This window comes from Carcharodon carcharias, chromosome 3 (assembly GCF_017639515.1).
Source record: "Carcharodon carcharias isolate sCarCar2 chromosome 3, sCarCar2.pri, whole genome shotgun sequence".
Lineage (NCBI taxonomy): Eukaryota > Metazoa > Chordata > Chondrichthyes > Lamniformes > Lamnidae > Carcharodon > Carcharodon carcharias.
The window spans coordinates 188,022,690-188,050,126 of NC_054469.1; the positions used below are offsets into that span (position 1 = coordinate 188,022,690).

Genomic DNA, 27,437 nt, shown 5'->3' on the forward strand with positions numbered 1-27,437 from the left:
GGAATTTTTATGTTAAGTACTAAGTGTACAACTAGCAGTGCTGACTGTTTTGTGCCGTGAAGTATGACTTTCTGTAAAAGATTGGACACCCATGAGCTGCCACATTTGGTCATTACAGTGACTCCAAGAGTCAAACTTTTAAACAGCCTAGAGGTGGGACCAGAGGTAGACAGGCCCCCAATATTCTGACACCAACCCATGTATCACCTGCAAGCAGCAGGTAGCCATTTAAAGCCATTAAAGGGCCTGTTAAGGACACAATAAGGAAATTCCAGTCAGCAGCCCGCTAAGGTTGAATCCCGGCGAAAGGATGGAGGTAGATTCTTGCAGCAGGACCCATGGCTGCAACTCTGAGGTGGCCACAGTAGCAGTGTGGCAGCAGTGACCAATATAACTTTCACTCTTGTTAAAAGCTCTTCAGAGGGGACTTCCATCTTGAGACACCCTCTCTCTCTCTCAACATGGACTGGCAGCAACTAACTCTTGACAGTGGGGCTAGTGATCTGTGATGTACTGTGGCAGCCCTCCTAATGGCCCTGCAGCTTCAGGAGCACACCCGCCATCCTTAATTGGACACCAAATATGTACCTGACCACTAATTTGTCAGCTGGTCAAAAATCACGTAGTGCGCCAACACGATGGTGGATTAGGATCTAAAACATGCCTGACATCGAGGTCCCGAACCAGAACAAAAATCCAGTCTCAAGTGTAAATGGACATCTGAAATGGACTCAATGAAAGTACTGTATATGATTCAGAAGGAAAATATGGAATGTAAAATTGCATTTATATAGGGCCTTCCATGGTTTTGGAATGTCCCAAAACACCTTTCATCACATTATTACTTTTGAAATGTTGTCTTTGTTGTAGTGTAGGAATATGACAGTCAGTTTGCACACAGCAAACTCCCACAAACAAGATTAGATAACTGATCAGATTTTTAGTGGTGTTGTTTGTGGGATCTTTTACATACACCTGAGGGAGCCCACGGTGCCTCAGTTTGATGTTTCATCTGAGGTGTCAGCTTAGATGACTCTGGATTTGGATTTGAAACCACAACCTTCTGAATCTGTTGTGAAAGGGCTTGTAATGAACAAGGTTGCAACCTCACGAATACAACACAGAAGGAAGTTATTTGACTCATCGTCCTTGTACTGATGCCAATTCCTTAATTGGAACTATCTGTTCTCAACACATTTCCCTCTCTTGTTCTGTATCCTTTCATATTCACCCATTTGAAATTCTTATGTAGTTACTTTTTGAATTATGTGGTAGTCTGCTTTAATAACCACTTATAGTGAAACACTCCCTAGTCCAAGAACGCTGTGTGTGAGAGGGCAAATTCTCCTAATTCTTGAAAGAGGGAGGAATATTCTTAATGACGTTGGATCTAGGGGTGGCAGCTCCATTTTCCCTCTTCCTTCCCCATATCAGCCATATCTCGGTGGTAGCTCTCTTGCCTCCGAGTCAGAGAGTAGTGCATTCAGCCACCCCCTCCAGAAATTTTAACAGAAAATCTAGGCTGACACGTCAGCGTAATACTGAGAGAGTGCAGCCTGTCAAGGTGCTTTTGAATGGGACATTAAAAAAAGGCTGACTACCCTCCCAAAGGGACGTAAAATCCCATGGCACTATTTCAAACAGCTGGTGTTTTGGCCAAAGTTTATTCCACAACCAACATCACTAAATACAAACAATCTGACAATTATCATCTTGCTATTTGTGGGATCTTGCTGTGTGCAAGATATTTGCTACATTACAATAGTGACGAAGGTACTTCATTGACTGTAAAGTGTTTTGGAATGTCTTGAGGTTTTGAAAGTTGCTACATAAATCCAGGATCTTTCTTCTAATTTATATCCATTGCGGGCAAAATACAAACCAATCAACTTCAATCTTTCAACAAAAGGCAAAGAAAAGATTTGCTCCAGGCTTCTCTGCCTGTGCCTTGATCAGCTACCACAGGCGGGATTGGGAAGGGAGGGATGGGGGAAATGGCGAAAGAAAGAAAATATATTTGTGCAGAGAATTACTTTGTGTAGCCCTCCTTCCAGCCTGCCTATCTCCAACCTCTACTGCGTTGTTTAACCTTGTTAGGCACCTTTTACATAGTAAAATTGGAGGATTACTTTAGCTCATTTTTTTCAGCTGTTTGAGCCTTCTTTTCTTTTTGAAATGGAGTGATTGTGTACGCATATCTTGAGGATTTGTGAACAGCTGAATCAGCACTTGACATTCCCTCTTAGCTGAGGATTGGCACAGGAAAAGCACCCTGAGGTGTTTTACTGTGATCCCAACACACTCTGTTTTGTTTAATTATGATCCGTTAAGCCCGATTAGAAGCGAAAGCATGAAGTTCAGATCAGATATTGCACTGCCACAGTACACTAAGGAATCCATAGCTGTTTGGGGTGGGGGTGGAATTGTACCATTAATAGAAATTGTAGAATTTCAAAATAGAACCACGCATGGCATTCCATGAAGGCGAGTTTACATAATGCACACATCTTTGGATGAGAGAAAATGTTCCATTACATGTGATATTATTATGTGGTTCAGATTCAAGGAGACCAAAGTCAACACACTTGGTTTTCTCACAAATCCATCGCTCACACCTTTCCCTCATCCTGATTCCAGAGTTATCTGCAGTTTTGCCAGTGGAGTGGGGGAACCCATTCTAACAGCTTAAAGGTGGCCATGACCCTTGCCATCTGGACTCCAGAAGCTCAAAGATAAATGAAGATGATGAGCTCATTCAGATTATATCATTATTAAAACTCTTCCTCAATTCTGAGATTCGGTCAGCACTTCTGAATACAGTATAGGGGTAATTTTAACTTTGGGCGACAATGTAAAACAAGTGATTTTGGATCAGCCACATGCTATATATATCTCCCAATTATCTTTGCCATTGATTTCTGCCAAATTGGCTGCATTCTGAAAAACTTGGTCTAGATACAGTTTAGCCATAGTCCTTAAAGGGAATGCTGCAGGCTACCACCAAGCATGTGAAGCCAGAGAGGAGTGGGAGTGGTTCTCTCCTCCCTGTGCTGCAGTCCCACAGACTGTTATTGGCCCCTGCTTGCCTGCCTGCTGTTCCCCTGTAAACACTCAGAGTGACATAGCAGTATGAAATTCCAAACTACTAGTCAGCGAGCTGCCTGGGGAGGCCCAGTAGGGGTTCATAGCTCGCTGGTCTGTGTCAATGAAGTCCAGGCACGGTTACCAACCCTCCAGGGCATTTCTGGAGTTTTCACAAAGTTACTGTGAACAACCTCAGGAGGTCAATCAAACAGACTTTTAAAAATCATCTGGTCGAGTTTGTTTAGTTGCCAGTTGGCAAGAAAGCATTGCATCCCACAGATGGATATGTGGGGCGACCCATAGTGGGAGCATGGGGCAGTTGGAGATGAGAGGTCATGTACTGAAACCTACACCAGAGTGGTCACCTTAGGCCTGAGGCCAAATATCAAGTGCATCTCAGTTCAGTCCTATAAGTCCAAACAGAGGGATCTGCACCCAGTTCACACTGGCCTGAAAATTTCTAGGTGACACAGGTTTCCTAGGAATCTTAGGGAAGCTTCCACAAAGGAGGAATATTCCACTATTGCAATAAGTTGCACCTGACACCAAATATCGAACAAGCTACTATATCAATCTATAATGTATTGGAAGTCCTATACTCATTTCCTGTAAGCATTACATTTGCTCCCTGCTGCCCTTCTCGTATTTTAGTATATTCTGTGACCCAAAGTCAGCACTGACTACAGTAGGTCAGCAGATGTATAAATCAAAAGAAAAATTGTGATTTTCCCCTTTTTTCCATTCACATTATTTATGGATTTTCTTATCTTCTCACAAAGGATCTATCACCAAAATGCTAATCTCTTGATGCACTCTATAGACAATGAGAGAGAAATTGAGCTCTGTAACACTCGTTTTTGGAAGCTGCAAGACCCCCTAAAGTTTAAGAATTATGTCTCCAATTCATGCATATACTCCTGATGTGAAGCACATGGGACACCATACTATTAAAGGAGTTTGTGCAAATGCACCTAACAACCACTGGAACCATGCAGAGCAGCCAGATCATGCGCCAGTCGAGTGTGTAACACTTGAGCTAACACGATTATTAAGTTAATTATCAAGTTCCACGCTCCATTCAGAGCCCTGTCTTCACACAGCTGCACACTGTTAAACGGCGTGAAGGACTCCCCACCAGTGTTCCTCTAAGCTGTGTGGGCCATGCTTTTCAATCAGAAATGTGCTGGGCAGGGAGCAAACAGGCCGCACACAAGCAACGTCCCTTTAAGCTGCGTGACCATGAGTCAATCTCAAAGGAACTGTACAGTGCAACAAGCCAGTTGTGCGCATAAAACAGGAGTTAGAAGGCACATTGCCCCTGCAAGTGCTATTTAAAGAGGTCATGAACTAATTACAGGTTAGTTGCTGAATTATTTCTTCTGATTGTTGGTGCAATGCAGTGCATTTTGGATGCTTCTCTATACTTGACTGAAGTTTCAAAACTGTACAAGGAGTTGTCTGGATGGCGCTCAAATACTTTTGGTGGCTTTAAAAGCTTGTGCTGAAACAGTTGCTCCCAGACACAGGTGGCCTAAAAGACCTTCCTCTTGGAATTGAGTATGTCTGGGGGAATGAAGAGAAGCCATGCATAGCAGGACAAGCTGCTGGAAGATGGTAGAGGTAGAAGGGCCCTCAGCAGGAATTCTCTTGCTTGAACTTCAGTGATGTCCAAGGTTTGAGACATCTACGCTTCATTAAAGAGGTCAGGACTAAAATCTGTCGCTTGGTGCAGCCACAACTGCAACCTCAGAACAAGGGCAAGGACTGTGTTGCCTGGGACTGTTAAGTTGACTGGCTGTGTATTTTTATGCATCTAGCTTCTTCCAGACTGTGTTAGCATTATAAACAACATCATGCAGTTTGCAGTGCACTGGTGCCTAAAAATGAGCACTGAGGCTCTTGAGGCAAAGAGAGCCAATCTCCTCTTCTTCTCTCTTCTCAAGGCAAGCAGGCAGAGTTAGCACAAGGGTTTGCTTGGATTGGTGCAGGGTGCTGTTGATTGCACATACATTACTGCTCCCACCTCCTGTCAACTCATTTTCTTGAACTGAAAGGGATTCCACTTCCTCAAGGTGCACCTGATATTTGACCACAGGCAGCTTAATATTCAGTGAAATGTCTGGTTTCCTGGCAGTGGTCTTAATTTGTTTGTTCTGTGGTAGTCTTAATGTATTTGAAACACCACAGCAAATTCAAGGGTGGCTACTGGGCAACAAGGGTTAACTACTCATGACATGGCTTAGGGCTCCAGTCCAGAACTTATGCACAAAAGCTGCAAGCTTACAATGAGACCCATCCGTCCACATGGAACATTGTAGAGCACACCATTGGCATTTTCAAGTAATGCTTCCGCTGGACCACTCAGGAGGAACCCTGCAGCACTCACTGAATGGGTCTCAAGTATTGTGATATGCTGCACAGCCTGACCATAATGAGGGAATTTGTCTTGCTACACCTATTAGGTGAGAAGCTGAGGAATAGGCAGAAGTGAAAAAACACTAAGAGGAAAGGAGGCTACAACATAGACAGCATTTTACTGCCTGCGTGCAACATCATTAAATAACTCAGGAGCGATACCAGTAACACCTCCCCATTTACCAACAGTCCTGCCACTCTTTGCCTTTCCTCTGTCACTGACATTTGTAGACTAAGTCCATAAATGTTTAACTGCAATAGCCTGTGATGTCATAGAAGGGCATGACATCCAATCATGTGATGTAGACTGGGGAATTCTCAAAGTGAAAATAAGAAAGAAGCAAGCATGGCCAAAAGTGTATAGAAATGTTCCCTATAATCTGTAAATATGCAAAAATAAATGTTAGAGTGTTTATAGCTTTAGTCTTTGGGATATCATTAAAATTACTCCAACCCAACAACACAATAATATAATCATCACATTGTCCTCTTTCCCACAATGCAAGAATACAACACAAAATATACATTCCAAACCAAATTTACAAATCCACATAATGCATTAAAAATGTCACCCTTCTGCCTCTCCCGTAAGCCTTTGCCTGTCCTTGTGCTTCTACAAGGTACTTGGCTGAAGCAACCTGGCTGGTGGAAGGTTGCTGCCCTTCAGTTGAGAACGCTGCAGATGGCCTTGGTGGCAACCTTGAGCAACTCTGGGTCTGGAAGGGCCCAGCTTCATATTGCACTATCTTGGCCTGGACTGCAATAGTCTGGACTGACTGACAGACAACAGCAAAGGCACTGGAGTTGTAGCCAGTGTAAGAGCACAAATGCTGTCATCCTGACTGAGGACAGCAAGTTCAAGCTTCATGGAGCTATTACCACTTTCTTGGAGCAGCACATTAGCAATCTTAATAATCTATTGGATTGCCCTTTTGAACCCTGGTATCCACAGCCACAATGGCAGCAAGTTGATCTTGCATGACAGCAGTCTGAGCTTTCACTGCAGCACGCAGAATGCTGGTGGTAGCTGCTTCTGCTGCAACGGAAACTGAGACATTGACCTTCAGGCATTGCATCATGGTTGGTTCCACAGGTGCAGGTGGAGATGACCACCCTTCCGCGCTGAAAAGGATGGGCTCCAAGCTCTCTGCAAAGCACTTTGCCAAGTTGATGGCAGGCTTTTCCAGGCTTTTTGACATTAATTGCATGCTTTCTGGCAGGGTTTCCAGTGCAAGAATTTGGGTGTATACAGAAGCTTCTGCAGTCTAGCGATTCAAAGACCTCATCTGAGCACTCTTAAGCAGAACTAGTGTGTGACCTAGCCCTCTGGTGAGTTGGTACCTGTGCTATCCTTTTGCATGGCCCTGACTCCTGTGCACTTGTGCCTGGTTTCTCATCACCTGGAGATCCCACCTCTATACTATGCTCTAAAATATGTGCGGTATTAGTATCTGACTTGGTGGCTACATCTGTGAGAGTGACTCTCTTCATCTTGACTGTCTTCCTGCTGTTTCTCTGCTGCTTGACTGGGTTACAGAATGAGTGATTAGGGCATAGTGAATTGAGCAGTGGATGAGTCAAGTGATGCAGTCAGTAGGATATGGCATTGAAGATAAATTCACTGGCCTTACAGCTATGCTGCCATTGACCTCTGCAGCTAGCTATTTGCCTCCTGAGCATGAGTCTGGAGGGCCATCTGACCCCCTGAGTATACTGGACATACCCCCTCTGTTCCACCTCTTCCATCAAGATCTCGAGCACAGTGACTGAGAACTTGGTGCACACTGTCCACCTTGGTCAGCCATTGTTGACAGTGAACTCTCGCCTCTGTGTCATAAAATTATGAGTTCAAGGTCCATTCCAAGACCTGATCAAGACAGTCCAGAGCAGTTCTGAGGGAGTGGTGCACTGTCCGTGGTGCCATCTTTTGGATCAAATGTTAAACAGAGGCCTATATAACTGGTGAATGTAAAAGACCCCACAGCGCTATTTCGAAGAAGAACAGGGGAGTTATTCCAGGTGCCCTGGCCAATATTTATCCTTAAATCAACATCACAAAAAACAGATTCATCCCATTACTTTTGTGTGGGAGCTAACTGAGTGTTTTCTATATTACAACAGTGACTACATTTCATTGTAAAGTGCTTTGGGACATCCTGAGGTTGTGAAAGGCACTATATAACTGCAAGTCCTCCTTTTTTTCACTTTTAAAAATCTCCCAGCTTCTGTTCCAACCACAATACACCTTCCCTTTGAGAGGTGCAGGCTGGCTTTAAGCAGTTGTAAGCACTCGCAACATCGAGCCCTCTGCAGATGCACGCAGCCAGTGAGCAGCATGCAGAGCACTGTATGTGCAGTAATCATCTAAAACAAGAGAACCTGAATTTAACATCCTGCCTGCATCATAGTGAATGGGTACAAGTTATTCACACATTACAATCCTTGTGCCTGCTTTTTGGGGTAATCTAGTTAACTTGCATGACTGATCATATCGTATTTTTCATTTAGATTTTCAGGATTTTATTCTTCTTACTTGGATGAACATCAGTATATTTTCAGGTGCACAGTTTGGGGCTTCAGCCCTAACATAAGGCCTTAATAGTTCTGACTGAGAACTGTGAGAAAAGCCCCAATTAAGGACTTCCTTTATTTGCCCCCAATATTGGAACTCCAAAGAGGTATTTGAAGGGTACATTAAATCCAGGGACTTAAATTTGGGTGTCTTGTTCAGAAGTCAGGACAGAAATCATGTCCTGTAATTACAAAAAGATGTAACGAGGCTGCAATTTTCAGAACCTCATAGAAAAGTTCTTTGCATTGTGATACTGTAAGAAGTTTTATATGTTTGTGTGTGTGTATGATTCTTGAATGAATATATTAAGTTGAACTGACCTGAGCCGAACCATTCTGAATTGTTCTTGCTCGATCCGTGGGACTCTTTATGTAAGCAGCAGACAATGCAAACTGGTGTCGAAGTGGCTGTTCCCTGAGGGTAATGCACAGGGTTTTATAATTTGGAATTTCCTGAATTGCCTCAGTAAAGCAAACAGCTGATGTAATTCTTATAAAATCCCATTAACAATAGAACTTGAAAAATAAGCAGATCAGTGTAACTTCCCTCCAGTTTTGTTCACTGATACAAAGTGTACATCAGCTTGGCAACAGAAGTAGTAATGTGAAACAGTTCCCTTTGGGATTGGTTTCCTCAAAACAACTGGGATAAAAAGAAAAAAAGTGCATTGTCCAGCAGCCGATCAACCTGCCTTTTATTACCAATATTCTCAATTTTTATTGCTTATGTCCTGCCTGATTCTATCTAAGGTGCAGTTGAAAAGAAAAACAATGAAAAAATGCCACAAAGGACCCTGTTATTTTTGACACTTGCCCACCTTGTTAGCTTGGCATTTTGTAGCACCCTCATTCCTGAGTCAGAAAATGGGAGTTTCATACCCCGAGTGACATATTCTATGCTGACACTTCTGGATGAAATTGAGGGAGTAATGTATTGTTGTTTGGATGAGACATTAAACCTGCCTGTTCTGGTGGCAGTTCTTCAAAGAAGGGCATTAAAATCTCTTGGTGTTCTGCCCAATACCCATCCCAGCTCATACCACCAAAACCTGCCTTTTATCTCCTTGCTGTTTGTGTGATCTGGCTAAAAACAGAATTAGTTGCAGTGTTTGTCGACAGTAACTATGTCTCATAAGTGGTTTGTTGCTGCCAAAGAGCTCTGGGACATCCTGAGAATGTGGAAGGTGCTACATAAATCTACATTTGTCTTTTGTTTAAGATTGTTGAGCCAGCTCTTTAATTTCAAACTGACCATCTCCCTTCCTTGAGATCCCGCACTGGAAAATGTAACAAATTATCCGTTCACTTCATCATTGTTGAAATATCTCCAGTAGGACAATGTAAAATACCCCTTTCTATGTATAATCTACTGCCATCTGTGACATCTACAAAGTGTGAGATTGAAATAACAGAATATTACTAAGTGTTGAGAATTTGCAGTTAGGAGGACCTTTAGAAAACATGAGAAGTGGTGATATATAAATTCAAACCTTCATTACTTTCCCCTTTTTTTTAGTGTCCCCTCCTTTCATTGTAATTTTTTTATTTTAATTTCTCAGTTTTCAATATTTCCTGGTGTTGAATTTCCTGATTCTGGTATATCTTAGTGAATGTTCATCCTGTGTAAGTATATTTGAATAAAACAATACAGTACAATGAAAAATACAGCCAAACAGAAGCCTATGTCAAGGAGGATTCATGTGACTGGCTGGATATTATTAATTGTGTAGAGTTAATGCAGTGGTTATGGGCACCTGGGGACCTGACAATACACAACAGACGCTGATGAAATGTTTATGTTCTTGGTAAATAATTCCTACTGAGCAATTCTTTGTTCACTCTCCAAAGACCATTTACAGCCCCAAAAACGTAGTCGGCTGCTTTTCAGCTGTTAACTTGCAAGGGTTGTATGTCACTGGCTGCTGTGTTCAAGTGAAACAGGTGGTCTTATAATGGGACAGCGAGTAGGTACTCACTTCATTTTGTTTTCAGTGAAGAAATGCCGTAACAAAAGGCCTGTGTTTAATGTAGCTGTACACCTGCTCAGTGTGTCTGTTGGGTAAAGAGCCAAGTTCCTGACCTGCTGCGCTGGGGCTGGAAAATCCCAGCCTCTGCTTCTCCTGAAAGGCCATGGGTGGAACGGTCCACTAAGTGTGGTATTGGGCAGGAAAAAGGACGTTTTATCCGCTAGTCGTAATGGCGGCTTTTCATCCCAATCCCTCCTCATTAATCATGCATTCCTGGGAAACATGCCATTTCGTTAGTAGGCGTGCTCCAATTCACCCCCCACGCCACTTCATTACGTCAGGCACCACATTTAAAGTGCAACCTCACAGACACCTCTCAGTGCTTGCAGCCCAGGACTGCAAAGAAGACATGTCCCCAAAAGGCAAGAAGACTGTAGCCCTGTGGTTTAGTGACGCATCCCTCGAGCATCTTTTGGATGCCCTGGAGGCCCGCCATGATGTCCTCTACCCCCACTCTGGCAGCAGGAAGAGCAGCAACATTACCACTCCGGCTTTGTAGGTGATGGCAGCAATTATCATTGCCAATGCTGCACAGAAGAGGATGCCACTTGCACAGATCAACTTATGCCCCCACACAAACCCTGTGATATACCCTTTCCCCAGTACAGCCCTCACCCTGCAGCCTGTTCCCTTGCCTGAGACCACTTCCCCCCCTTCCCCAAGCAAGCCCTAGCCCTGCAGCCATTGAGAATCCACCCCCATGTTATGGCTGACCTGGTTGGTAGGGACCAGCCCCAGAGCCCCCCTAAAAGTGATGTGGTGCTGCCTGAGAAGCCTGGCACTGATGACTGTGAGTGCTGCCCAAAGCAAGGTAGGCAAACAAACCTCAAAGTCCCGAGCGAGGTGCAGCCCACCAGATGCACGTTGCTTCTGTACAGTTGTGAAACATGTCGGCATGCAATCACGCTGACATGCTCGGATGATCCAGCGTGGTCGGATGATTCCAGCGAGCTGGGCTTATAATGATCTACAGATGTATTACAGTGAGATTCCCAGTGTCCGACAGCAGGAAACATGGCCCACCATTGATGGGTAGAGCGAACAATTGCAAACTGGTTTCACGACATTTACCAGGATGTTGCCTGGGCTAGAGTGTTTTAGTTGTGAGGAGAGATTGGATAGACTGGGGTTATTTTCACTGGAGCAGAGGAGATTGAGGGGGCACATGATTGAGGTGTATAAAATTATGAGGGGCATAGATAGGGTAGACAGGAAGGAACCTTTCGCCTTGGTGGAGGAATCAATAACCGGGGGCATAGATTTAAGGTAAGGGGCAGGAGGTTTAGAGGTGATGTGAGGAAGAATTTTTTCTCCAAGAGGGTGGTCGGAATCTGGAACTCAATGCCTGAAACGGTGGTAGAGGCAGAAACCCTCATAACATTTAAGAAGTATTTGGATGTGCACTTGTGATGCCATGGCATACAAGGCTATGGGCCTAGTGCTGGAAAATAGGATTAGAGCAGTTAGGTACTTGTTTGATGGGTGCAGACTTGATGGGCCGAAAGGCCTTTTTTGTGCTGTAGACCTCTACGACTCTATGACTATGACATCCTGAAACCGATTGTTGGCCTTCTAGCCATATTGTCCGCTCACGCCCAATGCCAGCGGGCACAGAAAATTCCGCCCCTTATTTTCCAAAAGGGTCAAGGAATTGGTGTTAAAAACTTCATGTATGAAAGCCCACCTGGATCATTCCCTAAAGAGGCAGCTCTTAATAAACTGGCATCCTTGCTGGTTGTGTTGTACAGATCATGGTATTAAACCTGCGATTCCCTATTGGGCATCTCCTTATACTGGTGGTAGTTGCCATTGGCTGACGCTCTGCATTCAGGAAAGATCCACTAATGTTTAATCCTTCAATTCTTATCGCATTTTCCAATTATTACCGAGGTCGAAGATACTGCCATTTGGATCAGACATTAAACTGAGGTATGGATGTGTAAGATCCCATGACACTCTTTCAAAGAAGAACAGAGGTTAGTCCTTCCCAGTGCCCTGCCCAATAACTACCCTACAGCTAACATCATTAAAACAGATTAAACTGATCATCATCACCTTACTGTTTGTGGGAGCTTCCTGTGTGCAAATTGGGTGACTCGTTTCCTACATTACAACAATGATTACACTTCTGAAGTACTCTATTGGCTATAAAGTGCTTTGGAACATTCTGAGATTGTGAAAGGTGATATATAATTGCAAATGTTATCTTTCTTATTTTCCCCCATCTTATTATTTTACTATGAGGTTGTTTGTGCTGAGGTGCATTTCCCCAGGCTTTAGTAGCCCTCACTAACCCCTCCCCCATCCCTCCACATAGTCCTCCTTAATCACGAGCATGGATGGGGAAATCGCAACAGATAGAGCCATACAGCTGAGCTTGTACCCACTTATCCATTCTAATAGGGTCTCAATGTTAGAATGTTAATCGGTGCCCCATTGCCCTGGCCCAGCTTAGGGCACTGAACCCAATTGTAGCACACTTACATAGGACATTTGGGATCAGCTTACACCAGGGGTGGAACTTGTGGCTCACTAATAGGTGTTCCTACTCACTGTGCCATTGCAGGTGGGGGAGAAGAGTTCAGGGACCAAGAGGGAAGCCCAACAGGTCACCCCGCTTGGACCCTTGGGTGGAAGAGCTGTGTTGGGCACATTGCTCATTGGTCCCCTCCACCCGGGCACTCCCTTCCCACATGGCCTTGCCCACTCCGCCACCACCAACACCACCACCGCCCCCCGCTACCCCCCAAGTTTTTATTCCCCTTTCTTCCCCTCCCCTCCGCGAGACCCACCTGGTCCTGTGGGCTCCAGCACTCTGGTGGGACTGCCACTGCTCCTAGTGACGCTGCTGGGACTACAAATCCACCAGCCAATAGATATACTGGCAGCTCTGAGGCAGACCTTCCTCCCACATGAGAGACAGAAGTCCCATCTCCAGCCAGTTGATACTTCGAAATGGCTGCAAGGTAGCCTCTTCAAGTAGAGAGGCAGGAAACCCTGCCACCTGTTAAATTCTGCCCTATGTCTTGAGAGTGTAAAATTAATACGTAAATGGAGCTTGCGTGAATTGTTACACTGCATACTGTAGGTTACAACAGTTCCAATATTATAACCCAGCCAAACTACAGCTGCTGAATCAGTGCAGTGTTCACCAAACCTATCTTGGTGTGGATCCAAATCGGACTGCTGAGGGCACCCAGTGTATTGGAATGGAATTCTGGGTTTAACTAATATATGGGAGAGAAGTGCTGAGGGCACCCAGTGTATTGGAAGGTGGGCAGATGAAAACATGTGGGAGAGGCATTCATATATTGCAATCAGGTTTTGGGACCACATCTCATGAGTTCGGAGTTTAGCTCTTCCAGCAGCTGTATGGCTCAGTGATCAACTCAAGAGCTTCCTGATGGACCAATTCTCTCACCCCTAGTGTTATAACCAGGATTGGTGTAAGAGGAGGTGGAAAGTTTTTCTCTGTGTGTGTCTGTCCTGACAATGAAGAAGACATAACCCAACCTTCCCAACCATCCACAGGAGGGGAGAGACTACAGAGGGACATGGGAAGAAAATGTAACTGTCAGATGAAAGTTCAGTATGTATATTTGGACACCTAATGTGATGTGAACCAATTCATCAGTTGTAGGTCATATATTTGGCACCTTCTCAATGTATGATTCTGAAGAAATGGCTTTAATTGACATACAAATATATCAGATGCGGTACACATCCTTGACTATTATATAGAAGAGCACATCAGGTCCAGTCCTCCCCTCTGGGGGCCTCCTAAAACTCATACAAATAACAAATTAAATGACAGCTACTGTGAGCACAAAGATCAGTGTAGTGAACTATGGGTAACAGCTGTTGCAAACACAAACAGCTGAGGTAATCCTGTAAAGCTATGGCTTTTGCAGATGACGGTACACGGTCGCCTGATAAGCCCTAACTATTCTTTCTATCAGGGCCTTCAATTGTTACCCTGCCCCAGGCACAAAGCTCTGATTTCTACGCATCAGGGCCTTTTAGTGAGCCAATGAGAGACATTGATGACTGCTGCCTACATGGTAACTCCCAGCAAGATCCTGACTGGGCACTCACAGCTGACTGGCTGCTGATTACTTTGCCTGACACCCAGCACACGTCTGTTTTAAATTAGTTTTGACACCAAGAGGAAACAAAGCCTTTTGGTAGAAGTAGAAAGGGATCCGGAGACAGAAAAGTTGACACGTAACAAAAGCTGGACTAAGAATTCTTGGGGCCTGGAACATCAAGAACTCCTCACCAGCATGATTTTCCCACCCATTACATCACAAACATTTTATGAAATGCATGAAGATTTGTAGAATGTTTAATTGCTGTATCGGTAATAAAGCAAATTGTATCACAATGCCATATACTACAGTTATATTAAATATACATGTAGGGGCCCTATAGTTGTCTAAGTCCCCTGGCCACAAGCCCGATAGGCCGCTGCATTATTTTGCCCTGCACATTGCTCCATTACAAACAACAACAATTTGCATTTATATCGTGTCTTTACAGTAGTAAAAATATTCCTGGGTGCTTGACAAAAACGTAATGTGGCATAGTTTGACATTAAGCTGTATAAAGCAATATTGAAGCATTTGATCAAAAGCTTGTTCAAATATGTAGGTTTTAAAGAGCATCTTAAAGAGAGAGCTGGAGAGGTTTAGAGAGGGAATTGCAGAGCTGAGGGTCTAAGCAGCTGAAGGCACAACTGCTACAGTGATTAAAATTAGGAATGCACAAAAGGCTACAACTGGAGGAGTGTAGAGAACTGAAGATTGTAGGGCTGGAGGAGGTTACAGAACTAGGGAGGGGCGAAGCCAAGGGGGACTTTGAACACAACAATGAGAACTTTAAAATCAAGTCTTTGCTTAACCAGGAATCAATGTGTTAAGTCAGCGAGATCAGGGATAATGGGTGAACAGGACTTGGTGCGAGTTGGCATATGGGCAATATAGTTTTGGATGAGCTCAAGTTTAAGTATTGAAATAGTTGAGTCTGGAGGTAACAAAGGCTTGGATGACAGTTTCAGTTGCAGATATGCTGAGCTAGGAATGGAGACGAGCCATCTGGCTGCTTCAGAATTTTCGTATCTGTAGGGTCCTGTCTTATTCAAAAATTTAAAATTCACTCCAGTAAAGACACTTTTGTTTAAATTATACAGTCAGATCTTTATCTTTCATTTATACATGGAATTATTTATGCATTAGATACAGGATTTAATCAACATATACAATAATTCAACCTGAGCTGCTTCATTGTAAGCCATAGGAAATGAAAATTAAGTTCAAGTGGGGATCTCCGGACACACCATCCTGACTTGGAACCATACCGCTGTTCCTTCACTGTCGCTGGGTCAAAATTCTGGACCTCCCTTTATAACAGCACTGTGGGTGTACCTACACTACATGGACTGCAACGGTTCAAGAAAGTGGCTCACTACCAGCTTCTTAAGAGCAATTAGGGATGGGCAATAAAAATGCTGACCTAGCCAGCGATGCTTACATCCCATGAAAGAATTTTTAAAATACCAGTTACAAGAGCACTCATGTTAACACTTAATAGCCGTCGAACTAACCTGTGCCCTGTACTGTGCCAAAATAAAGTACCATCATATAGGCCAAGGTTCCATGAGTAATGACTAATTTGATATAAAATTTTAACAAGTGACATGAAGATACTTGGATAAACGTAATGCAAGAATATGATGTCCTTATTGAACCCAAATTGTATACAACAATTACTCTGCAACAACTTACCAAGACTTGTTGACAGCACTTCCTAAACCTGCAACCACCACTACTTGGGAGGACAAGGGCAGCAGATTCATTGACACAATATCACCTCCCAAATTTCCCACCAAATCAGAAACCATTCCAGTTTGGACATATATTGCCATTCCTTCATCACCTTTGGGTCAAAATCCTGGAACTCCCTAGTTAACAGCACTGTGACAGTACCTGTACCACATGGTTTGTAGCGATCAAGAAGAAGGCTATCACCACCTTCTCAAAGGTAATAAAATGCTGGCCTTGCCAGTGACACTCATAGCCTGAGAATGAATACATTTAAAGAGAAAAGTTCCCTTGGGGTGGAGAGAATTGCTTAGTAATCACATTCACTGATAATTAGTACTTAGCTTAATAGGTTAATTTGTTACTTCATTTTTGGTGTTTATTCTTTGTTTTATACTCAACCATTGAGGATGCTTGCTTAACCTCATTTGTTTCTGCGAGTCCCTTCTTTTTCCACTAAAAGCCTATTTTCTATTCATTGGCAAAAAAGTTGATTGGCCAAATGCACACTCGACTATGTCACAAAAAGATTCTATTTCCACAAAGTTGTGTCATAGGCCTTCGTGGGCATCAGTTCCACCCATGCAGTATGTTTTAAGTTGATGAAGGCTAGATACCGATGAATGAGTTGATGGCAGGTGCCTACGAAGTAACTGTAGACATCATTACTAGATTGATAAGAAATAGGAGCAGGAGTAGGGTCCTCAAGCCTGCTCTGTCATTCAGTAAGATCATGGTTGATTTGATATTGGCCTCAATGCCACTTTCTTATATGCCCCCCCACCCCACCCCATCAACCCTTAACCTTTGACTGCCTTGGAGATCAAATATCTGTCCAACTAGTAGTATATGATCTGCTTAAAAAATGGGAAGTGATTGCAACCTGGAGTAGCAGCTGGAATATATTGTACACAAACTTTAATTGACACAGATGTGGGGAACAGGGCATTTAAAAGAAAACTTATGTTTATGTAGCACCTTTCATGACCTCTAGGATGTCCCAAAGCATTTTACAGCTGGTGAATTACTGGTCAAGACACCAAGAGAAATTCTGTACTCTTTTTCAAAGTAGTGCCATGATATCTTTTGCATCCACCCAAGAGGGCAGATGAAGCATCAGTTTAACATCTCATTCAAAACACAGCACTTCAGACAGTGTAGCACTCCCTCAGTATTGCACTGGAGTATCAGCCTAGATTTTGTGCTCTAGTCTCTGGAGCAGGACTTGAACCCATGACCTTCTGACTCGGAGTGAGTGTGCTACCTTTACGTGACAGTGGCAATCAGGGCAGCTTCTGTCTGGTGGTTCCTCTACAGATTGTATCAGATAGTAAGATACAAAGTGAAGTTCATTCAAGATTCAACCTGTGCACTGTGATGCTAAGGCATGTTACTGTGGACTTGTAAACAGAAGACTGGGGCAATGGAAAATGGGAACAGAACGAGGAGGGGGCACAGAAAGTGGCTGTGAAAATTGAGGAACCTGGCAGGACTACCTATAATCATACACTCTTAACAGGCCACGTTTCATTTCTTGGTCTGCAACACCCCATATTCTGTAATAGGAATAAATGATTGGATACACAATGAATCGGGAGGAGTGAGAATTTGTAAATGGAAGGAAATGAATTGCAAATCAACAGTCAATTACAATCCCAAGTTACCGATTCAATATTGACTAAGCATTCCTTGATTTGCGTCCACTTACTGTCTAAATTGAATTTTCATTTGTGGGGTGGGGGAGAACACCAGGTCTGCAGTTTGCTGAAGTGAAAATGAAATAAAGCTGCTGTGCAGCCATTTTATAATGAATAACACACAGCCGAGTGCCTAATGCCATAGTGAGCACTGTCACAATAGCAGCTGAAAGTTTGTCTTTCCTATGTTTTCAGGGTCTTGCAATGTCTCCGCCATCTTGTGGCCCTTGTCCCCCGCCTCCACCTCCTCCCCCTCCTGGGCCCCCTCCAGTCCTGTTGTCAGAAACATCAAAGGATGAGGCATCTGTGGCACGTTCCCAGCTCTTTGCTCAGCTTAATCAAGGAGAAGGAATCACAAAAGGTGAGAATATCAGTACGACTAACTGTCGTTTTCTTCATATGATACTAGGGAGCTGGACAAAATCCTGTTTCTTGTCAGCAATATTTGTGACTGGCTGCTGCATATTTTCAAACAAATGTTTAAGTACATTCTAGTTTAAAAAGAGATCATTTGTAGCTGTATTATTTTACTCTATTGTTTTAAATGACTGTTTGCAGAGCTATAAATACATTTGCAATCCGCCCAATCTAATACAATGCCTGTAATAAAAGCAAAATACTGCGGATGCTGGAGATCTGAAATAAAAACAGAAATTGATGGAAAACCTCAGGTGGCCTGGCAACATGTGTGGAGAGAGAAACAGTTAATATTTCAAGTCCACTATGACTCTTCTTTGAAACTTCAATGCTGTCAGCCCCGGACCATCCATTGTTTTGAATGTTTTTATGTTTATCGCTGAGTTTCTGTTAGTTATATCAACATAATTGGCCAAACCAATGCAAAAGATTAGTCAATTTTAAATCTACATGAGTTACGATCACTTGGGCTCCGTATTTTCCACCATCTTTTATGCTGGTTCAAGATTCAATTCAGCAGAATTGGGCCCTGCACGCAAAACTGACCACTCCCTTAGGTCACAATTGCAAGATTCTACAAAGTGCCCTAGTTGTAGAAAATTGTACTAATTTTCTTAGATACATAAGCATTCAAGCATGTTTTAAAGATTGTTTTCATATCAAAATTCATTAAGAAACTGGCTAGAGTACACCAATGAAACTGTGAGATGGTTCAGTATAGTTTTTAATAGGTATTTTCAGCACTTTTTAAGTCAGGTTATTCACACATGGAGTACTAGTCACACTTATTAAAATGCCAAGTTTTGATGATATATCTATATTCAGCAGTAGTAATGGAACTGCAGCAGGCTGTGTTTTTAATACATCAAGGAGCACTTTTTAATGAAAGGAACAATTATGTTCTGTTACTTTGCCCCGATTGTCCTTGGACGATTTTAAATTTGTAGTTATGCAACTTGAAGCCTATACCTAAGCAGAGCAATTTCAAACAAATTTTGGTCTTATTTCCTCAATTATGCACAGAGTGGAAGTTCAACCCCTTGGTATGTGTTGTGTTTTAATCCAACCACTCCCTCCTCTTTGTTCATCACTCCCAATTGTCGTCAATGTGTGGAGAAGGAAGACACTACAAGTAAGACATAACTAAGTCTATTGAAAGCCAAAATTTCCAGCATTGCATATATTATGAGAAGACAAAATCTGTGCTGGTCACAAAGGAAAACTACAGGAGTGGGGGAAAAAATCCTGTATAAATTAATGAATAATGCAACATGTCTTATAATGGAACCAGGGGCTGTATCGCTGAAAATAGTATATTATGATTTATTAGGTTCACTCTGTTTTCAAGCGGGAAAGAAAATCATTGTAGTTAACAGCCAACAGTAGAGTGGTGGGTATACATCATATGTCGCATTGCCTGTAATGCTGTATCTTCCACCATGCCAAAGGCTGAATCCTCTGGAATTCCATCCCTAAACCTCTCCACCTCCCTTCTTGTTTAAAACCCTCCTTAACACCCATCCCATCACCCTTCCTAATCTTTGCTTCATTGACTCAGCATCCATTTTTCTCCTTTGTGCCTCTGAAATGGCTGGGGACATTGGGCTGACTTTTCGCAGTCCCGTAGAGACAGGTTTGGAGCTGGGACCAATAGAAAAATTAGAGAATATAGGCAGTGGTGAGTAGCTAATGAAGTGCCATCTTGGGGACAAATTGGTGACAATGCCAGGATCTTCCCGGTGGCAGGTGATCCCCTTGCTGCTGAGGTCGGCTGTTGCCTAGAGGTGAGCTCCCGATGGCAGTCGACTGGACCTGTGAGACCTCCTTTAATTACACCCCATCCCGCCCACCCCCAGTAGAGCTGCATATTCCAGAAGGTTACAGCTGCAGCCACAGGCCATTCTGTGGAGGGGATCCCCTTCTACATTGATGGTCTGAAAGCTATACTGATTTTTTACACTTTTATAATTCTTCAGAGGTGCCTTCATCTTGAGGTGCCTCCCCATTCTCCTGCCTACATCGACAGCAACCACGGGCTGACTTTTGCCGTCGGCAAGCAAGGGGTGGGGCCCGCTCGCCGACGCATAAAATGACACAGGATGACATCGGGCAGAACCCCCAACGTCATCGCACCCCATTTAACATTTCAGGAAGGCGGGCCCGCAGCAAAATCAGCTGTGGGCCCACCAACCTGTCAATGGCCAATTGAGGCCATTGACAGGATCATTAAAACAATTAAAGGACCTGCCCGTCCAACCTTAAGGTTGGTGGGCAGGCCAGGAGCCCCGGTGGGAACTAGAAAAAACATGAAATCTCATCCACCGCTGGGATGAGGTTTCATGTAGGGATTTTAAAAATGTAATAAAGTTTTAGTGTAATTAATGAACATGTCCTGTCTCTTGTGATATTGTCACATGAGGGGGACATGTTAAGGATTTTTTTTTCTATTTTTAAAAGTGTCAGTGATCTCTCTGAGGCAGCACTTAGCCTCAGGGAGATGTGCGCTCTTTTGTGCGTAGGCACGAAACAGTGCGCACTCGCATTTGGGGAAACCCCCCCAACGCGCACAGGAAGTGCATAGCGCTTCCCGTCGGGCGACACGCTGGGTGGGCCTTAATTGGCCCGACCACTTAAAATGGCGGCAGGGCCCGCTTCTCTGGTGGGGATTGGCTCCCCGCCCGCCGGAGATTGGGTCGGGCCTGCCCGCCTGGTAGGCAGAAAATTCTGCCCCATGTCTCCGAATGGAGCTGTCAGACGAACATTGCAACAGGTCCTCTGATTGGGCTTGCCAGTTCCTTGGTCCGCCCCCCCTATTTTTAATTGGGCAGGGCTCCCAGAAGGAGCTACGTAATTGGCTGCTTCCAGGAAAATCGCGACCGACAACCTGCCACGGCCACTTTGGGGTTCATGACTGGGAATTAAGGCCGATATCAGGATCCCAATGATCTTGGCAAAATCCAGTCCATTGTCTCTACATTAGCAATGTTATGTAATAAGGATATAGTAGCACAATGGTTATGTTACTGGACTACTGATCTGGTAACATTAGCTCAAATCCCAACACAGCAGCAAGAAAATTTAAATACAATTAATTAAATAAATCTGGAATGTAATTTTTGGAAAAAGCCAGTATCAGTAATGATGACCTTGAAACTATTGGACTTCTGTAAAAACCCAGCTGGTTCCCTAATGTCCGTTGGGGAAGGTAGTCTGCTGTCCTTAACTCGTCTGGCCTACATGTGACTCCATACCCACAGAAATGTGGTTAACTTTAAACTGCCCTTTGAAAGGGCCTACCAAACTATTCAATTGTATTGTGATGAGCAATAAATGCTGGTCTTGAGAGGGGCTGTATTTCTCTATTATTGTTTTTATGTGAGGTTACTGCTTAAAAGCATCTACACATGAGCAGTCATTTCAAGGTTGCAAATTGAAATCTATTTGCAGCCTATGGATCCTTTCCACGAGCTGTGCAGCTACAGGCAAATGAGTGGAGAAAACTGCAATAATGACCTAAATGGGAAGGCTTTTGTCTATCAAAGGCCATGTTAATGTTGGTCACAGAGGGGCAGCAGTGCTGAATGATACTTAGAGGATTAAATTATTAGAACAAGCTGTATAAATTTGGCTTGTATTCCCTTGAGTGTTGAAAATCAAAAAATGATCTGATCAAAATGATTAAAATGTTAAAGAGATTTGATAGAGAAGATACAAAGACCTGGGTTTTCACGGAGTTGTAAGATGCACAAGAGGATCCTTCCGACCTGACCAGCTCCATTGCAAGGGTAGGCATTTCCTAGCCTCCTGCAGTTTTCATGGAGGTGGGGCCAGCTTCCCCATGACTCGTGGTTCATGAGTCTTCCACCTCTGAATTCAGGAACCTTTTGAAAGGTATATTCAAAAAGACTCATCCATGCTCTCCATTCCCCCTAATGCCGACTCATGCCTCCCGCCAGCCCCCACCCCCATTGGCCAGTTATTCCCTCCATACCAACTCATGGCCCTTTCATACCCATTCACTCAGTATACACTACATACAGAACAATGGCATGTGTGGAACTGTTTAAAAATACACCCATTCACAAATATTTAAAAAAAAAATGCTGTTCTTTCAACCCTACAGAACTGTCAATCAAACCATTGAAGTATCAGTAACAAATTCTAATACTTCACAACTCTTAATCTTGCGTAAACACTGAGACACTGACAAAAGAGATTGCAGAAAAAAATAACATAAGCACATAAAGATGTTAATCAAGCAAATTCAACAGTTCTCCAGCTGTAAAAACAAATTCCCACTCTGATAATCATTTCAAGAGTCTGGGTGTTGAGCCAAGCATACATAATGAGGCATAAGTTTTATTTTTTTCTGCACAGGAAAATAGAGTTGAGATGCAGGCTAACCATGGTTGAGCTGACTGATGTATTCCTATACAAGTATTGCTGTATTTACACCACCTCTTAATACCAAAGTTTTAATTTGCTGTAAGGATTGTGGGGGCACTGTGGCAAAATTAAACCCTAGCAACAATTCAAACTTTCTGTTAAAAGGCAGTACAGCACAATATCATTGTGGGAAAGAACAGATTGGATTTGTGCACCCCAACTGAACAGGAAATAAATTCTGAATGAAGAATATATTGACCATCCAAGGATTGTACCACACAGATAAATATATATATTATTCCACTTGTGATTGAAGCACTCTATATTTCTCAAGTTCTGGCTTCTGTCACATCCCTGGTTTCCTCCAGCCCACCATTAGTGACCATGCCGTAGCTGCATGGGCCCTAAGCTCTGGAATCCCACCACCCCGCCCCCCCCCAACCTTCTCTATCCCTCTACTTCTCTTTCCTTCTTTATGATACTCCTTGAAATCTATCATTTCGACCAAGCTTTTGGTCACCCATCATAATAACCCCTGATGAAAGATCATAGCCCTGATAGATGCTGCCAGACCTACTAGTGTTAAATGTTATCTGATAACCCTTCTGTGAAGCATATGGGATATTTTACTACCTGAAGGATGTTATATAAATGCAAGTTGTTGTTATTGTTGGAAAACAATGTGTTAAGAAATTTACATAATAATCATAACCACTGTTCTCATTTTTTCAGACAGCAAGCACTGGTAGTGATTCTGTGATTCACCTTTACATCTCCTCTAGACTTACCTTTTGTCTGTTCTTGGATTAGCATCTCCTCTTTGCCTTGCATCATCATTCCTTTTGTCATTTAATCACTTCTGCCTTACATCCTATCACAGATCCTCCCTTCTGATCTTTCATCTCCTTCCCCCACATCTGCATTTTTGGTGGTGTTGGTCGGGAGGAATATTGGCTCCAATATAGCAAGAACTCCCAGCTGTTTCAAAGAATGCTGCAAGATCTTTATGGTCCTTCACAACTAACCATTGACACTCCAGTTTATTGTCTCAGTGAAAAAACAATGCACCTCTAATAATGCAGTAGTGCACCGAAGTTAAATGCTTTACAAACCGTGATAAAAGCTGTGCAACTTAAACCTGCAACTTTCTGAGTGAGAGGCAAGAGTTCTACCCAACCAACTTGATCACTGAAGTTCATAATTTATTAATTAAATAATTAAAAGTGGATGAAGCTTGTACCCACTGATATGCTAGAACATTGTGTGGGTGTCATTCAATAAAGAGAAATCTGGAACAAGATTCCTCTTCTTCCTTCCTGATGTATAACTTAAAAAGAATTAGAACTATTGCTCCGTACAATTTATCACAAGTGACACAAAGTTGTGCTTTCTTTAGATAAAAGGTCAGCTGTTAAAGATTTCAAATAGAGAGAAGCTTCTTTAGACAGTGAGTTGTGAGGCTGTGAAACCCACTTTCAGATTGAGGCAAGAACTGTATCAATAATTTGCAATTAAATTGGTTAAAGGAAAAGTGAATGAGAAAGGTATAAGAAATACGGTGGGTAAAATGATAAGGATATTTATGTGGAGAAGAAAATGTTGAAATGGACTGGTTGAGAAACAGGCTGTTTCCACGTTGTAACTTTATGTCCTGAATCTTCTGGTCGGTGAGCAGGGGCTGGCCCCGTTCGCCAACGCGCAGTGACATCGGGGGTGCATCCTGACGTCACCGCATGTCATTCTGATCCTCAGTTCGGCGGGCGTGCAGCCTACTCCACTATGCGCCCGCCAAACTGTCAAAGGCCTATTGAGGCCATTAATTAACTAATTAAACTGCTCCTCAGGGCTGCCCATCCAACCTTAAGGCTGGCGGGCAGGCAAAGAGCCTAGGTGGCCTTTACGTTTTTCATAGAACCTCATCCACGGGCAGGATGAGGTTGCATGAAGTTTTACAACTTTAATAAAAGTTTTTAATAAAATTCATAGACATGTCCCAGCTCACGTGCCTCAGGGAGATTTCTGCGCTCTTTTGCACACATGTGCGTAAGAGCGCAGGCCCCGACTCCCCCATCTCCCCCCACCCACACAGGGAGCACTCAGCACTTCCGGGTGTGCGTCACACTGGGCGGGCCTTAATTGGCCTGCCCACATAAAATGGCAGCGTGCAGCCGATCGCGGGCAGCAATCGGCTGCGTGCCCGCCCGAGCCTGCTCCCACCCAGCCCTATTCTCTCCTATGGGTAACTCACAAAATCATGAAAATCCTTGCCTGTTACCTTTTGGGAACAGCTTTTAGAATCTTTTCTATCTCCTGGCAGTCAGCAATTTAAGATGTGTGCACCCTCTAGAGGCAAGAGTTAGTGGTGGATATTCTTAGAATGTTCATTCTCTCAGTGAACTATTTTTAAAAAATGAATCAAGAACCATGGTCTGAATTTTGCGCTGGTTGGGCGCATGCTATCGGTGGGCCCGGGCGTGGATGGGAAACCATCCCCCCCGACCACAATTTCACCCTGGCTGGCTAATCAAAGGTCAGAAAGACTCAGCACTGCCGGTGGAGGCGGGAAGAGGGCAGACGCTGACGTCTCCGCAGGTGCTGGTGAGCACTTCCAGTGAGCTCCCTGAAGGAAGACAGCTGCCCAGGAAGCTGCAGACCTCCAAAAAATAAAAGAAAGCACAAAAATGCTGCAAAAAATGTCCATGCAGCACAATCAAGCACCTGAAAGCATACCTCATTTAAAAAATACAGTCCCCAGATATTTCTTTTTATTTTAGATCCTAACAAAAATTTCCTCCTGCCCTTGGATGAGGTTTCATCAAAAATGTAAAGCCCGCCTGGCTGGCTGGCCCATCCGCCAACTGTAAGGTTTGACAGGCTACAAAAAATTGCTTACACTTGGGCCGTTAATGAGCTTAATTGCCCGCTTATTTGTCGGCGGGCGCTCTTCTGACTTCTGTGCACGTCCACCGCGTGAAATATTGCACAATTATATCGGGACGCTCGCTGGACTTCATCTCACATGATTTTACGCCTGTTCAGGTCAGGCACACGCCCACCCGTGGGATGTAAAATTCTGGCCCCTGTGTGAGAAATTGTCATAATTATTTCCTTATGTTTATTGAAACACTAGAAAAACAGCTTCAATTGATAATCAGGGCACTTAATAGAGAAATGAATGTAAGAACATAATAAATAAGAGCAGGAGCAGACCAAATGGCCCATCGAGCCTGCCCGCCATTCAAGTATAATCATGGATGATCTTCTGCCTCAACTTCGCTTTCCCACCCACATCCCATATCCCTTGATTCCCTGAGGGACAAGACATCTGTCCATCTCAGCCTTAAAAATATTCAACAATGGAACATCTACAAATCTTGAGGGTAGAAAATCCCAAAGATGCACAATCCTCTGAGTGAAGAAATTTCTCCTCATCTCAGTCGCATATGATCAACTACTTTTTCTGAGACTGTGCCCCTTTGCTTTAGATTCCTCAGCCCAGAATTGCTAACATCTCACAAAGATCATCCAGAGAGTAGCTGAGCCAATTAGAATGTTCTGGGTTAAATCCCTGATCTGTGTTGAGTTAAATTTGCTAGCAGCAAAGTTTCTACAATTGACTTCAGTATCCCTGGACTAGCAAGGGCAAATAGAGATCAACTCAACATATCATTATCCAACAGACCCTACTTTGAGAGTGTGAGAGACTGTTTGAGTGTACACATGTGAGCATACACATGTGTGCATCAGACACGAGCAACTTCAGTCTCTGCCATGATGCCTCCTAGGGCTGAATGAGCTACTAACACTGTTGAAGCTCTCACATGAATGATGGCCACTAGTTCAAGTTGCCTTTTCATCCATACCACAGCATAGAGAGAAGGTTCATTGAACAATGACGGTCCTGGGTAAATAGAACAGAACTGGAGGAATTGAGAAGCAAAAACATTCTTCAAATAATTTAATTACAGACTTATATTTACATAGTATCTTGTCCTTAGGATGCCACAAAATACATCCTATTAATTACGATTTAAGTTTAGTGATTTGCTTTATAAGTATAATGGCAGCTTTTGCACACAGCAAGCTCCCACAAACAGCTTTGAAATAATGACAGGATAATCAGTTTTGGTGCTGGCAACTGAAGGAGGAGAGTTGGCCAGGACACTGGAATGAACTCCCCTGCTTTTTTTTGAACAGACCCATAAGATCTGTCAGGAAGGCAGGACACTGGATTTTCGTTCTATGGTCCCAATCCCAACGCCAGGATGAATTTCAGGCTGGAAACCCGGAAATGCTGGCAGCAGGACCCCAGAAGTGATTTTGGAGGAGGCAGCCAATTAAGTGGGATAACAGGAGACCCTCCAACACTGAAAAGTCAGCAGCCCCAGTGCCAGAGGTGGGAGCTGCCGATGTAGATAGGAGGTGATGGAAGCACCCTCTGAAGGCATTTTATAAATGTAAATATACAATGATGCCACAGCTGCCAGGCTGTCATCGTGGCAGGAAGTCCCTCCATTGGATGGCTAGCGGCTGCAGCTGTGGCTACGGTGGAGGAAAGGGGAGGTTTCCTTGCAGGATGGAGAGCTGGCCCTCAGGTCTGTCGCCTCCATCCCCCAGCTGTGTTTTGGCCTCGGCAGGGGCCCACATGCCAAAATGGAAAATCCTGATTGGTATCCAAGTGGCCTTAATGGGGCCTTTACGTTACCCACCAAATATGGGAACATATTGGCAAACCAGCACACCAGCCGATTATGGAAAATTGCTGCCCTGTCAGTCCACCCTGGGCCTCTGTTTAACATCTTACCTGAAAGACAGAGATAGTGCAGCACAAGATTGAGTGTTCAAATCCCTTGAGTGGCCTTTGAATGCAAGACCTTCTGACTCAGAAGTGAGATGGCTACAAGGAAGCCAAGGCTAAAACTTGTAAAAAAAATATTATAGACGTGTGTGTACAAAAAATGATTGAATTGGAGTTGAGATGTGCATGTGCATGTGTGTTTCTCTTGATCCTGTGCAAGATT

General features: G+C 43.6%; 1 protein-coding gene across 1 annotated transcript in view; it reads left to right on the forward strand.

Annotated features, from left to right (window-relative positions):
- cap2 (cyclase associated actin cytoskeleton regulatory protein 2) overlaps positions 1 to 27,437 on the forward strand; it is a 255,092-nt gene that overhangs the window by 202,077 nt on the left and 25,578 nt on the right. Inside the window, exon 8 of the mRNA XM_041185141.1 lies at positions 17,809 to 17,974. Within this exon, the coding sequence (XP_041041075.1) occupies positions 17,809 to 17,974 (166 nt within the window). The remainder of the gene's footprint in view (positions 1 to 17,808; positions 17,975 to 27,437) is intronic.